The sequence below is a fragment of the Glycine soja genome, chromosome 7, assembly GCF_004193775.1.
Source record: "Glycine soja cultivar W05 chromosome 7, ASM419377v2, whole genome shotgun sequence".
Classification (NCBI taxonomy): Eukaryota; Viridiplantae; Streptophyta; class Magnoliopsida; order Fabales; family Fabaceae; genus Glycine; species Glycine soja.
The window spans coordinates 44,944,987-44,962,068 of NC_041008.1; the positions used below are offsets into that span (position 1 = coordinate 44,944,987).

General features: G+C 35.0%; 2 protein-coding genes across 6 annotated transcripts; one reads left to right on the top strand and one right to left on the bottom strand.

The window, feature by feature from the left end:
- Positions 1–383: 383 nt before the first annotated feature.
- Positions 384–2,401, top strand: LOC114420058 (pentatricopeptide repeat-containing protein At4g15720-like). Its single transcript, XM_028385902.1, has one exon. It carries the CDS (start codon positions 497–499, stop codon positions 2,306–2,308), a length of 1,812 nt encoding a protein of 603 aa, XP_028241703.1. The 5' UTR covers positions 384–496; the 3' UTR covers positions 2,309–2,401.
- A 2,687-nt stretch (positions 2,402–5,088) lies between these two features.
- On the bottom strand, positions 5,089–16,880 carry LOC114420059. 5 transcript variants are annotated; one of them, XR_003668340.1, is made up of 12 exons: positions 16,284–16,879; positions 15,376–15,448; positions 15,148–15,275; positions 14,639–15,031; positions 12,514–13,814; positions 11,935–12,305; positions 10,051–11,816; positions 9,802–9,959; positions 8,856–9,016; positions 8,224–8,381; positions 6,014–7,685; positions 5,089–5,939 (listed from the first exon to the last, which is right to left on the bottom strand). XR_003668340.1 is itself a non-coding variant. In XM_028385903.1 (11 exons), the coding sequence occupies exons 1-11, from the start codon at positions 16,377–16,379 to the stop codon at positions 7,464–7,466; spliced, it is 4,827 nt and encodes a 1,608-aa protein (XP_028241704.1). In that variant the 5' UTR covers positions 16,380–16,879; the 3' UTR covers positions 5,089–7,463. The 5 variants fall into 5 exon arrangements, 3 of the variants coding, with proteins under 3 accessions (XP_028241704.1, XP_028241705.1, XP_028241706.1); XM_028385903.1 differs by having other exon boundaries at positions 5,089–7,685; XM_028385904.1 differs by lacking the exons at positions 5,089–5,939; positions 8,224–8,381 and having other exon boundaries at positions 7,508–7,685.
- Between the last annotated feature and the right edge of the window lie 202 nt (positions 16,881–17,082).

The window sequence follows — 17,082 nt, forward strand, 5'->3', positions numbered from 1 at the left end:
ATTACGCTTTAATTTACCTCCACTGCGAGCCAGACTTTTATAGTTTTTATTATGCATGAATAGGACGGTTTAGTTTAGAATTAGAGGATCTCTTCTCTATTGTTTTTAAATAATTCCATGATGATAGGAAAAAAAATCCAATTTTTTCGAACTTGTTTTTGAAATTATAGAAATCAAATAAAATTATTTTATCAATCTTATCTTTATCTTTATCAATTTTGATATGATTAAACTAGATAATTCATAAGCTTTTAACTTTTCAGTTATTAGTTTATAACTTATAAGTTTTTCGTTAATTTTTCGACTAATTTTATTAATCATATTTCTATTCTATTTATTAAGAGATATATACAGGAATTTAAAGATAACAGAGGTTAAAAAAAATAAAAACTTATGAAAAGGACAGTGCAATGACCAGAGCGTCCTTCTTCAACTTATAATTTTCATAGGTCGTTTGCATAGTTATTGGAGAATGAATTGAGGGGACAGAATATACATGAATTTGGTAACATCCCTCTCTTCCTCTCTTTCCCGCCAACACAAACTGTCGCTGTTCCATTTCCACACCAATACCAAAGCTCACTTCGTTGCAAAGCTCCAAACTTGCAAGGATTTAACCTCTGCAACCTCGACCCACTCCAACGTTGTCAAATCTGGTTTGTCAAATGATACTTTTGCCACCAACCATCTCATTAACTGCTATCTCAGGCTATTTACAATCGACCATGCACAAAAACTGTTCGACGAAATGCCTCATCGTAATGTCGTGTCCTGGACTTCGCTTATGGCTGGTTATGTCAGCCAGGGTCAACCCAATATGGCACTTTGTCTCTTCCACCAAATGCAAGGAACCTTGGTTCTGCCCAATGAATTCACGTTTGCCACTCTAATTAATGCTTGTTCTATCCTTGCCAACCTTGAGATTGGTAGAAGAATTCATGCTCTTGTTGAGGTTTCGGGTTTAGGGTCCAACCTTGTTGCATGCTCTTCTCTCATTGATATGTATGGGAAGTGCAACCATGTTGATGAGGCTCGGCTGATCTTTGACTCCATGTGTACAAGGAATGTGGTTTCTTGGACTTCCATGATCACCACATATTCTCAGAATGCACAAGGGCACCATGCTCTACAACTGTTTAAGGAATTCAATCATTCTAGATTGGACAAACCGAATCATTTCATGTTGTGCAGTGCAGTCAGTGCTTGTGCAAGTCTGGGAAGCCTGGGTTCTGGAAAAATCACTCATGGTGTGGTCATACGTCTTGGACATGAAGCAAGTGATGTGATTGCTAGTGCACTTGTGGACATGTATGCCAAATGTGGTTGTGTTAATTACTCTGCCAAAATCTTCAGGAGAATCCAAAATCCTTCAGTGATCCCTTATACTTCAATGATTGTGGGTGCTGCGAAGTATGGACTAGGCATATTGTCTCTTCAACTGTTTCAAGAAATGGTTGTTAGAAGAATAAAGCCTAATGATATCACATTTGTTGGGGTCTTGCATGCTTGCAGCCATTCGGGGCTTGTAGATAAAGGACTTGAGCTCCTTGACTCCATGGATGGGAAATATGGGGTGACTCCTGATGCAAAGCATTACACGTGCATTGCAGATATGCTAGGCCGAGTGGGGCGTATTGAAGAAGCATACCAGTTAGCAAAGTCAGTTCAAGTTGAAGGTGATGGATATGCCATGTTGTGGGGGACCCTTCTTTCAGCTAGTAGGCTTTATGGTAGGGTAGACATTGCCCTTGAAGCCAGTAATAGGCTAATAGAGTCCAACCAACAGGTAGCAGGTGCATATGTTACATTGTCCAATGCATATGCGTTGGCAGGGGACTGGGAAAATGCTCATAATCTACGATCCGAAATGAAGCATACTGGAGTTTACAAGGAACCTGGCAGCAGTTGGATTGAGATAAAAGAATCAACTTATTTGTTCCATGCTGGAGACATCTCTAAATATACTCAAGGGAGGGAGATCCTGAGTTTGCTAAGGGAATTGGAAGAGAGAATGAAGGGAAGGGGATATGTGGGAGGGACTAAAGGGTTGGTGTTTGTTGATGTGGAAGAGGAGGCCAAAGAGGAAATTGTGAGCATGCATAGTGAGAAACTTGCCTTGGCGTTTGGATTAATAAACACACCTAAAGGAGTCACGATCAGAATAATGAAGAACTTGAGAATGTGCAGGGATTGTCATGGGGCCTTTAAGCTGATTAGTGATATTGTAGAGAGAGAATTGGTTGTGAGAGATGTTAACAGATTCCATCACTTCAAAAATGGATTATGCACTTGTGGAGATTTTTGGTAAAGATTTGTCTCATATCATTTTAGTATTTCTCAGAAAAACAATGTCTAGTAGTATACTCCATAAAACAGTGAAAATACAACCATTTAAGAGCAATATAATAATTTACAGAATAATCCTTAAATTTAATTTTAGACTTTATCAAACAATTCCTATAATTCATCCCTAACCTCTCCGACTGTTCCTCCACCACTAACGCAATCCACCACCTGATCATCGTTGGTGTCATGGTTCATCATTGAGTTTCGCACTTATCTCTATCGGTATAACGCCATTGGATTCTTTCTCCTTATTCATTTGGAAATTACATTATCAGCACGTGGAGAAGAACAGAAAAGAGATTAACACTAGCATCATTAATTGTCTATTTTTTTTACGAAAATTCCTATTAATTATATTCCAAAAATATACTAAATCTGAATAAATCTAAAAAATATTTTTTAAGTTAATAATAACCAAGCTAATTAAAAAATAATTAAAAAGTGGTATGTTGTAACAAAGGCTACATGAGAGCAAACCCAAGCTCAAACTAGTTCTAATTTAAACTTATTTTTTCATTATTTAAGTTAATTTAAATTTGATTAAAACTAGTAAATTGATTAATTTTTTTGGTATTCTTTTCACACTTTTTTTTTATTTTAATTAATTGATTAGTTTTTTTTTTACTTTATTTATATAGAATTTATAATTTGAGAGTGATATTATTTCAAACAAGTAAGAATATATTATCTAGTACAAAAAAAAGAAAGAATATATTATAATTAGTTCTAAATTTTTAACTTGTTAATAAATTTTTTTAAATAAAGCTTTAACTTGTTAATATTATTTCAAAACAAGTGAGAATATATCATCTGATACACATACACACTAATGCGCACGTATATAATCAACTCATGGATTATCTAAACTATTGTCTTTCATGCAAATTCATTTCTTTGCATTATGTGTCAACAGTTAGAATAAAACTAGTTTAATAACTAATTGAATAACAGAAAACGGTATAAAAAAATAAATCTAACCACCCAAAGAAACTAAGTGACTTGAATATGTGTAATATGGCCTTGAAGATTGAAATCATGTCCAAGTTCACATCTTGACTAGTGTGAAACAGAGCCAAAAAGAGATTCTGAAGGACCAGAGTTGCAACATATCACCAAGTTTGAGATCATTGTGATGCAAAATCTGGTTCCATCCCCTGGTCAAGTTGTAGACGTAGCTTCTCTCCGTTTCCCACTTCTTGAAGCACATGTTGTACTCTCTCACAGATGGATCCAACACCATCACAGACATGCCAGAAAGCCTTTTGTTTTTACCTCAACGCTCATCTAAGGAAGGCTCCTCAGTTTGTGTCAGAAATTTGTTGGCAATCTTTGTGGGTGGGATAGACAAGTAGGCTTGTTGTGGGTTCAAGTCTATGTTAAAAAGTTTCTTTTGCATCACAATTCCTTTGGGAACTCAGGGTTTTTCTTCGTGCATCCAGCCCTATTTTTCTATATTAGATCATTTCAACATTACTCTTTTGGCAAAACAAAACTTTCACGTTATTAACACGATGTTCTAATCACCTGAACTAATAGATCAATTATGTTATAAAATAATTAATGTCACTATATATAACACTAAAATTTCTTATATACATTTAATACACATAAGTTTATATAATAAATTTTATAATAATTAATTTTGATCTAATAATATACTTTTTTACATATATAAATTTTAAATGAAAATCATAGATTTAAATAATGTATTTTTTACATATATAAATTTTTATTAGACCTATGATTTTTATTTATAATTTATATATGTAAAAAATACATTATTAGATCAAAATTAATTGTTACAAAATTTATTATACAAATTTATATGTGTATTAAATATACATTAGAAATTTTAGTATTTCTTTTGAATTCTAACATCTTTCCTTTTTTTTTTTTGAAGGCAATCATGTTCCTTTTTCATACCCACTAAATAAGGACCCTGCATCTAGTAGATATTCAAACTTTAATTTACCTTATTGTTGAAAAAGACTAATTCCTTAATCCGTTACAACTCTCCTGGCTTTTGACAGGATATAATTGTTTTCTTCTTTTTTGGCTTTCCTTTGGAGACTCTTCTCACCCATTTCCATGGACGAGCCTTTATCTATGGAAAGAAAAGAAAAATATTCAGGATGCAGTTGTTTTTCTTTTGCTGCAAGAAAGTCACAAACCACCGTCCTCAACGTGATAGAAGCCGAATCCTTCTTCATTCCCGATTTCTTTCTTTCCACCTCCACCTAAGTTCTTTTTCCCCATTCCATTAAGTTGCACTCTTGCAGATTAGAGAAGATTTCTTTCTTTTCTTTATTATCTCATGTTATCCTCCTTCACCTCTATAATAATATATACATCGATGTAACCATTGGCACTAAATTTCAAACATCCCGCTAAAGAAATACCTAGATATATACTCTATCTAACCATAACAGAATATTTGTGTAAACCGTAAAAACGTATACTAACAAATAAATATAATTATAGTCTAATCTGATCTAATGTAATATTTTGTAGATAACATAATAAAGATATTGATAATATAATTATATTTTAATCTAAATTGATATGCTTCATTAAATCAAGTCTTAAACTTAATTTCACCTCTCTTCAAATTTTCAATTAGCCCATGATCCTCCGGGTGCATGTCGCCAAGGGATCGGAACCTGGTGGGAAACGGCAACAGCGGATTTGTGTAGGAAATTGATAATGTTGTGTTTAATCAATTATGTGTCCATCAGGCGTCAGTAAAATTAAATAATAAATTTTAATATATAGAGTGCACATGTAAGCTGAACAAATATCTTGGTGAATACTCAATAGACAAATTTATTGAAATAAATAATAATAATAATAATAATAATAATAATAATAATAATAATATAAATAAGAGAACGGAATTATGAAAGAATGAAGAAGAAAAGGCTGTGTAGACCCAACTTTGATCTCCACGAGAAGAGCAGTCAACACAAGCTCAAGACGCACCTTATAAAACCACTGTTGTCAGTTATATGCTTGAGAGTTTCTTTAACACAAGGCATATTCTATTTGCAATGCACCTAACAAAACCAAAAATGCTGTCAGATATAAATCAAAAGCTGAGAGATTCATGGCAAACATGGTGCATGTTACAGATGGAGCATTAAGCTAATTGAAATATACAATTGGCTTGCATATGTTTTCAGTCGTTAAACCAAACTTTTAGTTTTGGTCTATAATTTGAGTTTTGATTTGAGTGCTTTGTTTTTCAAAAGTAAGCAATTCTGGTCACTACCATTATCATAGATCCAAATTCCCAACTCACCATCAAGTGACGAAGTCAGCATTTAATGGATCTATGATAACGGGAAGGATCAAAAGTGCTCAATTTATATAAAAAAAAAAATGCACAAGCCAAAACTCAAATTTTAGAGACCAAAACCAAAATTTGGTAAATATATATGAACCAAAATCATACTTTTTAAGAGTGTACAAATTATATTGTAATATGCATTTGGTATAGCTCACATACTGTGAGCTACACACCCTTTACTTTTCCTTGATGTAATATGCAATTGAGTTCAATAGTGAGGACCCTGTGTTATGTCAAGGGTTTGAACCTGTGGAAAAACACTTGTTAGGAGGGATACCATCATTAAATCAAAAGGAGGGGCAAACATGTAGTGTTTCATACCATCATAGTCCAAAACATAATTTGTTGGTTTGGGGCTGCTTGAAAGAAATCAAATTGAGTGTATCACAGTCCAGTCTCTGCATAATTGTATTATCACATAGCACATAACTCGAGAAAGGAACTTTTATATATCTGCCAATATGTTAGAGCACGTAGACAGGTTTACTGTTATTACACTAAAATGTAGGACCAAAATATTCAAACAACAACAACAACAAAAATCTTATCCCACAGCAATAAAATATTCAAACATGAAAGGAAAATGAAAAATACTGAACCAATATTTGAAAAATGAAAAGCACATACCGAACCCTGAATGAAAAACATATAGCTCTTCCTGGGCTTACGATACTAACTTACTGAGTCTCAAATTCTCAATGTTTCAGTATGTGCAAGTGACTGTAAAGAAGCATAATTGAGATATCAATATACCCAGAACCTTATATGATTTTAACAGCTAATACCAGAATTACCCATTGAATCACTATCTCAATGTGTCCTTAAGGCTTCCTTGCAGTTTGTGCCAAAAGAGACGATAGGAACTGTCGTCCAGGATAATTACAAATATTAACAAATTTCAGATGAAATAATTCCTCCCAAATTACCAATAGAAAAGGAAACACATAAAATAAATTCTCGCAGAAATCAAATATAAAAAACTGCAAACCTTGGTCAAGCATAGAACTCAAAACCAGCATAAATTCCTCACAAGGTATATCAAAGTCAACTGACATTGCTGATTATTCATCTTGTACAGTTAACCAGATCCAAATAATAAACAGTAAATCTGCTAAACTGATGTAGGAAGTTAGATGACGAGCGTAGAACAAAGAACAGGTTTAACAATTATGACTAAGTACCTGTATATCTGAACACTTTAACTCCAAAAGCTAGCAGGACCAATATATGGGTTTGCATCAATTAGACACGCAATAAAAACCTTTCTGCAAGGATTTCTAATCATTCATAACTTCAATATGATAACAAAAAAATATTTCTTTAAAACTTGTTATGACTATATCAGTATCCAAAGCCCTCAAAACTGGTTGACTAACATTCCAGATTTTATTTTCTTCTTTTCTGGGGCTCCAAATCCGTGGAGCAAAGAATGTAGCACAGAACAATTACATTATATCCATCCTCAGTTACTTAACAAGAAGGAATCACTTCCCTCTTTCTAACAATCTAACCCATAAAATTTAAGGGTGAGAGAATTGTGCTCCTATTCACAAATAAGAACCTGAGCAATTAAAAATACATTCCAAAATTTGCTAATAAGCTCATTTTGTACACATGTACATAAGGGTATAACATATTGTGGGAGACCTGCCCTCTTTGCAGGTTTCCAGGTGCCAGCATAGGTAGATATCCTTAAGCCACTTCCTTTAAGGATACCTTCTCAGTAGAGAAGAGAAACCCAAAAAAACATTATATTATATAGAGTATTAAGTTAATCTCTAACACCACCAAGGCCAGCACGAGTAATTGCTTTCATTGCAGTCAAAACCAGATGTACAAGCTCATCTACATCTTGGAAGCTGAAATCAACAACCTTCCTAATAGAAGTTATGCAATCATTCCTATTCCGTGCCCCTTCCATGTTCAAATTAGCAGCCCTGTAAGTGCTCTTGCATTTTCTAGAAGCCTCCATTGCAAGATTTATGTCTTGAGTCTGCAAAATCACATGCTGACTTTTACCCATAGTGACTTTTTCATTAAATAAATTATTATGGCAAATTTAATAACTACATAAGCTAAACTTATTATTTAAGGAGAAGCAGGAAGGACAAAAGGAATAAACGATACTATAAGCTTGACATTTTACCTCTGACAAAAACTATAACATGCGTTGCATTAAAATGTGCATAGTGACAATAGCCAATATGACAGTTGAATTACCATATGATCTTTATATAACCACTAATTGTGCTTTCAAGGGATTACAGGTTTGAGCCAAGATTTTGCTTGCAATAAAAACTGATTTTAAGGGGAAAATCTGAACTTCCTATTTAGTGTAGAAAGACCAGCTTCCATCCATATGGACTTTTCTCATTCTATCTGGTAGTCCAATACAGAACCAATTTCCTACTATTACGTTGAATCATTAAACCACTAAATCCCCAACAATAGTTCTGTGGTACTCCAGGGTCAAGGCACCCAGATAAAATTTCCAAATGAAACATGAGGCTTGTCAAGAAATTAAAACTTACAAAGTCCAGAAGCCTGACAATATTTGGGCGATTCTGAGCAGATATGACTTGATTGTTAGCAACATGAGTATTAGAACCCCTTGTCATAGTAACCTTATCCACTACCGCCAGGTTATTTAAATTATCAATATCAGATGCAGAAGACGAAGGAGATTCACCTAAAGAATGGAGTAAAAAAGCAGTGAAACACCAACATACAACAATGCTCAATCTTAGAATGTGGGTTTGGACCTAACTCAACCCCAAAAGTTAGCTCATGGGGTGAGGGTTGCCCCTCCCCCCCTCCCTCCCCACTTATATATATATATTCTATCTTTGCCTTGTCTCTAGCTGATTTGGGACCTGGGTTTTTCCCAATACACCCCTTCACGCCTAGCACTTTGGGCTTGGTGCGTGGATAATATGGTAGGTGACCCGTTAATGGATCTAGGATAGGCTCTGATACCATCTTAGAATGTGGATTTGAGCCTAACTAGACCCCAAAAGCTAGCTTATAGGGTAAGGGTTGCCCCTCACTTATATACTATATCTTGGTACTATGTCTAGCCAATGTGGGACTTGGGTTTTTTCCCAATACTCAACAAGCCTGAAGAAATACACTTATATCTAAAGTCTAAACTGTATTCAATTACCTTGAGAAACCATTTGTAGAGTTAATTGCAACTCATGCCGATCCCTGTTTATGCTAGAATGTTTACAGTAAACCAGTCTCATGTATACCACCTCCATGCATTTATATGCCAAAGCAGCTGCAGCCATTTCTTGGCATTTTTCATATTTATGGGCGCAGGATCTGGAATACATTTTATGGAAGTTTATGATTAAAGGGAAGCTAAAGCAAATAGATCAAGAAAAACACAGTCCATCAAAATTCTAGGGTAATATGATGGCACTATTTTATAAAAAGAATTTTAACATATGAAAAGTATGTTTTTAACAGCACAAAGCAGCAGTGAAACACAGAAAGTTAATTATGCTAGGAAGTAGGAAAGCACTGATGACAAAGTTGACGGGTTTTAATTGAATATAATGGTTGAAGGAGTGTAATTGAACTATTGAAGATAGTTTTTGGACTTTGTATCACAAAATTGACATACAAGATCCCACCAGATCCAAACTTGTGCTTAGGTTACAGAGAAGCAAACAAGTTGGGTTAAGTAATTCCAAAAACAGACAAAGACTCACAGTTTAAAGCAGCATTGAGTTATGGCAGCACTATAATTCATGGCTCCTATTGTCCTCTTAATCCCCATTAACCTCAAAGCACAATCACCCCCCAAAAAAAGTGGGAACACTCCAAAGGAAGAGGAGAGATATCCATTACAAAAATTAAGGCCAAGGAGAAGTTTTATTTATTTTTAAAAAAAAAACCTTAGTAGAAAGAGTTTAATTATTCCCTTTATTATATTTAGTTGCTACCATACATATTTGTAGTCTCCAAAAGAAAGTTTGAAATTTCCAATTTACTGAACATTCCCAAACCTTTTTTTTAACTCAAAATGTACTTTGACTGAAAACATTATAAATCAGAGATCATAAAAGTAACAAATTTACACATATCTTCCAAATTTTCCTTACTCAAAAAGTTTAGCAGTAGTAGCATATATTTGCATTTGACTTGTCTCTCCATGCTTGCTACTCTCACTGTGAGAACTTTCTAGAAGTGATGCTCCATGTAGAAACTTCAAGGCAGCTTTAAAATAAGTCTCATTACTTTCAAACTCAAACCCAGAATTCTACAGTCAGAATTAAACCATAGGTTAGAAAAAGAAAGATTCTACATTAAACAAACAGAGGTGAAGTAAAAGCTTTAAATAATCAAGTAACCTTATAATGATCTGCAGAATCTTTTAGCTTTGTGGCTTCTTCCAGAATGCTAGAGGCAGTTTGGCTAGAATTTGTTGTCACAGGACCTGACTCACTGAGTTGTCCATCAGGTATGAAACTTTCTGAACTGCAATTAACTCCAACCTTGCAACAAACATCAATTGGATTTCTCGCAAACTTGGGAACATCATTGCCAGAAGCGTGAACTGGGTGCCCATTAGACATATCTCCCTTTTGTGACTCAGGTGCAGTTCTAGAACCCACATATAATGTTTCCCTTTTCACTTTATCCTCGGAAGATGCGATCACTTTGGCTTTCCCATCTCTTGATCCAGTGCATACTTGATTAGCTATGTTTTCTTCCACAAAGTTCTGAATCAGGTTCTGCTGGGAGATAATCTTTCTATTAGTGCTACGTGTAGCATCCACTTTCAGAACTGGATTCCCAATCTCATTTTGTTTTTGCACAGTTTGTTTTCCAGCTTCATTTGACCAATGTCTTGAAGAATTTTTCTTACTAGGGTCGACAATCTTGTGATTAGACTTCAGAGAACTGTTCTTAACATCATTTCTTGTCTCAGTACCAGAAGCATGATGATTAGGATCAACTCTTGACTCATAACTCACATCATTTTTGTAAAAATCATTATCTGAAGCTGAAACCTTCATCTTATCCCTAATAACCTCCGAACCAGAAATTCTGTCCTTTTCCTTAACCCGCAATGATGTAACCTTACCAGATTTCTGCCAAGAAAGTGCATTTTCCTTATTACTCTTGTTCATTTTCTCCTCAAGATGTGAACCACTGCCACAATTACCATGTGCAGGATGTATGTCATATGAAATTCTCTCCTTCATTTTTACTGATAACTTCCCCTCCCTATTATCCAAACTTTTTGAAAGACCACGTTTTCTTGCATCATCTTTTTCTGATGTGTCCCCTGCTGCCAAAATACGCTTGTCCATGTTGGAGGTCCACAAAGGTGATGAGGTAACAGATTCTACAGGTGAGCCTCTGACATCTTCAAGGTTAGTTCTAGCTTTATGAGACCCTGAAACCTTAGAAGAGCTTGAAGTTGCTGTCAATGAAAGTTCTCCAGAGCCTAAATCCTTACCCAATTGATCAAAACAATCCAAAGCTTGGTAAGAAGCAACATTTTTTTTGTGCTTTCTTGGCTGCTGGACCTTATTAACACTTTTCACCTCTGTTCCAATAGCCATTTCATCCCTGCTGTCTGAAGAGAAAACTCGCTTCACCCCACTTTCTCTAACCAATTTATCATCCCTTTCGGTTACTGATTTTGCATCCATATTCAAAACTATATACTTATTCTCCCTCCTATTTACATTGCCTTCTTTACCACATTTCATATCGCCTTCCAAGGACAATGTTTTGTTATGTTTCTCACTATCCAGCCAGTCAGTCATTTTCCTTTTCTTAATTGAACCAATTTTGCTGCTGTTTGTAGCATCCAATGAACCATCATCTGATGAAAACTGTGCCCAGTCTCCTTTCTTCACCAGAACTACCAACTTGTCCTCCAGATCATCAGACCAACAATAATCATCATATTTCCCCATATTTTTCCCACTAGCCTTTGTTGGTAAACCATTTCTTGAGTTTAGACCAACCTTCTTAAATTCCATGCTAGGATTCAGTTGTTTATCAGCATAGTAAACATCTTCAGTCTTAGATTTCTTAGCAGTTCCAGATCCATGTTGATTATCCTCCATCTTATGTTTCAATCTAAAATGATTTCTGTCACCTGCACACATTTGACAACATTGACATATTCTATTAAAAAAATAACTATAAATAGTTACTGTGCCATAAAAATAAATATGAAGCAACATGATATATCAACCATGAAGTGAATGAGATACCTCCATTCATTTGCTTTTCTTTCACCTTAGGTGTGTTTTTTTCTTCTATCAAATTGTTCAACCTGCTCAAATGTTTAGAAATAGATTTCTTCATACGGTTTGAGTCTGCAGGCCCAATGTCATTATTGATTACTGACCTTGCCTTTTCATTAATACCATGTTTCTTCTTTCCTCGATCAAGCATTACATCAGAACTGGACTTTTTGTGATTCAGGCCAAGTTGCAGAGCATCAACAGATCTCACTTCAGTTTCAGGTCCAGTGGCACAGTTTTGCATGTTATTTTGACCCACAAAAATCGGCATTTGATAAGAAGCATAAAGTGTTTTCGTTGTCTCTTCCTCGCTGATGTTACACCGATTCATTCCAGGCCTAACAACAATTTCAGAAGAATATTGAAAGTCTAATAATATATATAGCAAAGACCAAATGTATCATAATTAGAAGAAAGGTAAAAATGTATTATAATTTGTATATCACTCTAGATACTGCTCAATTCTGGTTATAATACAAAATAAACTAAGTTTTAACTAGAAAAATATGCTCATAAATGAACCTAAGATGAGAGTAATCAACTTACAGCCAATATAGCATGCTACACAACCATTTCTCTGGAAGCTGCTCAGGCTTTAAACCCATAGGTAGAAGTCGCCATTTCTGGCAACTGTCACAGCATACCCAATCTTCTTCAATAACTTGAGGTGTTGCTGCTGCTGATGACGGAACAATCTCAGAAGTTGGTTTATTTTCAGCAATAGAAAATGCACCTGGTGCATCTTTTACACATGGCCCAGCTGACAACTGATTAACAACTTTATTGCCACTTGGTCTTTCCTTTACTATATATGCACTCTTATAAACATGATCAAGGATAGAATTTACTGTAGCCTTATTAAGGGTAGGCCTATCAGTTGGATTTATTCGATCAACTTTCCGTTGTGATTTTTTTCCTTTCAATGAATCTCTGTCACAATCTGTGACCTTATTATCCTTCATTGACTTTATTTTATGCATTTTACTTTTCGAAGAAGTAACACCAATGCCAGTACTCTTTCTATCATTTACCATTGCATTATTACTAGTACCAATGCTATCTTTTTCAGCATCAGTCATAACTTTTCCAGGACTCCTTTCACCTTTTGACTCATTCTTGCTTTCAGATTTTACCTTTCCTTCCTGATTAGTTTCACACTTTTGAGTATCTTGATCCACCTTACATTTCATTGTATCACACTTGATCCTTTTTGAAATTGCAAATGCATTACACTTGCTATTAATCTTAGGATCAGTTGAATTATTATTCTGAAAAATTTCCGTTTTATGCTCTAAAACTTTTTGCATAAAGCTACTCCCTGTATTTTGCTTCTCAATCTTGTCAAAATCCTGACCAGATATTGACTCTAGTGTATCCTCCTTCACTGCTTCAGTGGAAACCATTCTACATTTCACACCATCTTTATCAACCTCCTTGGATACTTCAAAAGCCTTAACAGTGACTTCATCTGTTTCACCAGCATCACAAATTGAACTTGACAGTGGAGTGCATCTCAGGTCATTAGATAGAAAGTCCTTTCGATTTAGAGTTCTACTTCTTAATTTTTTCTTCGTATGCAATGTCATATCATTCTCAGAATGGTTACCATTCATATGCTGCTTGTCACTTTGGTCCACCACTGTCACCTTCCTTTTCTTCAACAAATGTCCATCCCCCACAAAAGAATCTGATTCATCAGTAGACATGGAATAATGTTCTTGATGACCATTAAGAGAATACATGGGTTTGATGTTTCCATGAGCTTTTTCCTTTCTTATCAAGTAGAGGAGACTGTCATGTAGAGGTGATATTAGCACACCTCCAGGGATAGTGAAAGAAATCATAACCTGTAGCATCAAACATTATCAAAATTAAAGAAAAATATTGTTATATATAAAACAATTCATGTACTTTCACCCAACTGTTTAAGTTTTTAGGGCAGTTGGTTCATGACATGGTATCAGAGCTTCTGTGACCATGTAGTCTAGAGTTCAATCCTTGTTGCCTTGATTCTTTTGAATAAAAGTTTAAGTTTCAGCACACAAGAAAAGATAGACCTATGCTTATCCATGCTTCAAGCTCAAAGGGCTCTTGCATGAGTGGCTGAATTAGATAAAGGATGAATCTGGAAGAGTTTATTTCCAGTTTATTTGAACTTATCTTATGCCTTAAGCACTTGGTTGAATCAGATATAAAGGGTGAATTTGGAAGTTTATTTCCAGTTTATTTGAACTTATCTTATGTCATAAGCACTTGTGCAAGTGTTTGGAAAAACTTTTGTAAATAGTTTACGATATGTCTATAAGTTGTTTTCAACTTATCTCAATTTTACCCTATTTCCTCTTTGATTATAGAGACAACTTATACATAAGCATTTATATGATAGGCACTTATCTTGGTTCTAAATTGCAGTCCGCAACATAAAGATTTTTCAACTCACCACAAGTGCATAGCAACCACAATTACGACTGGCTGCATCAGCTGCATTTTCCCACAATTTCTCGCAATGTCAAGGATCACAACGAAACCGCAATTTAGAACCATAGAACTTATTCAATAAATGTTAAATTAAGTTGTTTACCTAAACACAACCAAAACCATTCGTGTACTTTCACTTGAAAGCTTAAGCTATGAGAATAATGGGTTCATAGATATAGAACACATCATCTACCTGAACAATGCTAGTTGGAGATTCTTCAGGGGTTTCTTGAGATACATGTGGCATATCTTCACTTTCCTCATGGCTGTTCTCCATTGATGAAGATGGAGAGTCATCGAGTCCAAGACCACTGTAAATCACTGCCTTCTTTTTTGCTAAGATATCTGATTTCACTTTGATTCGCAACTTCAGTGTTCTTTGGTCAGTCAAATTTTCTGACTTATTTGCACAGTCTTTCAAAGTGAACTTCTCTATTACTTCATTGGAGGAAATATCTGTGTTCTTTACTGAGTTATCCGCTGAAGGTACTCTTATATTACGAAATGGAGGAGCTTTATAGGAAGCAGTTCCAAGCCTCATAGAAGGTGGTATATTTGGAGGTGCTTTTGAGTTCTGAAATGCAGCCTGTATTAAAACATAACCGACAATGCTCAAGAAAACCATATTTCTTCCAAGCTAACACATTATTTTCCCATCCAATGGACAAAAAAGCAAATAAAAAGTAATAAATTTTGATATACCACCATGTGGAGATTGCTAGGAGATTTTGGGGAACTACTGTGTTTTTGTGGAGTCTTTGGACAAGATCGCAAAGGAGGAGAGCGTTCACAGGTAGGTAAAAAGGAGCCATAGTCACCAAATTTTGCACCTGAAAAACATTCATATCATCCAATAATATTACTTTTGCGAGTGCAGAGGCAGATCTTTCATTTCTCATTACAAGATATGATTTCTATTATGTCACTTACCCAAACGGTCAGCAGAGATACCTTCTTCAAATTCCTTTCGAAAATGACCCAGAGCATGCTGAATCCTCTCATCCTTGAATAAAACAGGAAGCAAGTTATTAGTCCTATTGTTTTGAAGATGAAATTTAATCAAGAGGACAATGACTAAAGCAAAAATTGCATCAGTTAAAAAATATCACTAGGAACGAAGCAACATCACAACAGGCATCATGAAGCCCAGCAACAAGAATTCAACAGTTATCACTATTTATATCATTCAATTGGCAGGTAATAGTCTTCCCCCAGACCAAACTGTAAATGCAAATTAGCATACCATCAACAATCTGAGAAACAGCAAAAAGATGAACTTGCATCACAAGTACAAACTGATGCAGCATGTAGTTATCAATGGTGGGAGATTGGATGTGGCAGATAGTAGATAGTGCTGCAAAAAAGTGTGCTTTTTTGTTATCCCACTTTCCAATGCCCCTCAATGTGAGAGATTCAAAACCATTGATTGGAGTTAAATTGGGATTTAAATAAATGGAGAAACAAACACACTCAAAAGCATCTACAGCATCCCTAAGGCAAACATAATTGATTCATAGTATGCATTAGCAGTTTTCTAGGATTGATTACCTTTGTTTGTCAGTTCCCAATACATACTATTATTATGTTTCAAAATCTCTTTCGATTATAGTGCTGAATTTCTTTTCCAATACCGAAAGATAAGTTTGTTTAATCATAAAAAAATTCAACAACTGCTCAATTCCCTGTATTCTCCCAGGAACAAAACACATTGATGAATTGAAAATTCATTATGGTACTAAATGATTTCATTTGTTTGTCCTATTTGCGTGCAAAATCAGTGTAGAGAAACCAAACTAGATAAGCATTGAACTTGTTTATGATTTGAAGTAAACCCTTACAATGTAAGAGAGAGAATCAAGGTCAATGTTGTCGTCATCATCATCCTTATAACAGAAGAAAGCCTCTCCTTCCTCGAACTCAGTATTGGCTTCCATCTCGAACACCACAAAATTAACCCCAAAATCCCAAACCCCAGAACCCGAAAAGTAACCCCTTCACTCTGGAACCTTCCCTGAAGTCCAGCATCACTTCAACCCAACCACACAAAAAATATTGGCGTAAAAAAAATCAATTTTTTATTTATAAAAAAAAAACGACCCAGGAGAAGAAGCAGAAAACCCAGAAGCGAAAAGCGATGAAAGAAAGTGTGATCATGCGACGGGGCAATCGTTGAAGTGAATTATTAGTTGCATTAAAAATTAATTTTGGGTTTGACCAAAGAATCAGGGGAGAATTGATCAGACGGTGGAGATCGAGGAAGCGATGAATGAATGAATTGAGTTTAGACGCAGACTGAGACTTCAAACGGAATTCGAAAATCTTTCACGCTCTTGAATGAATGTTATGATGTGCCCAGCGAGCACGGAGAAGGAAAGAAAGAAAGGACCTTCACCTGGGTTTTGGTCTCTCAGTTTTCACAATTTTTTTATTTTTATTTTTTAATTTCTTGCCTTTCTATCTATGTTTGGTTCGAAATTTGGACTTTTACACTTTTTTTTATGAGAAAAAGGACTTTTAAATCACCTTTTTTTATTTTTATTCACCGGTTATTTTTATTTATGATTTTAAATATATATAATGTACAAAATAGTTTACAGATATAATGAAAACTATCCAATGTGTCTTGCCGAAGGTACT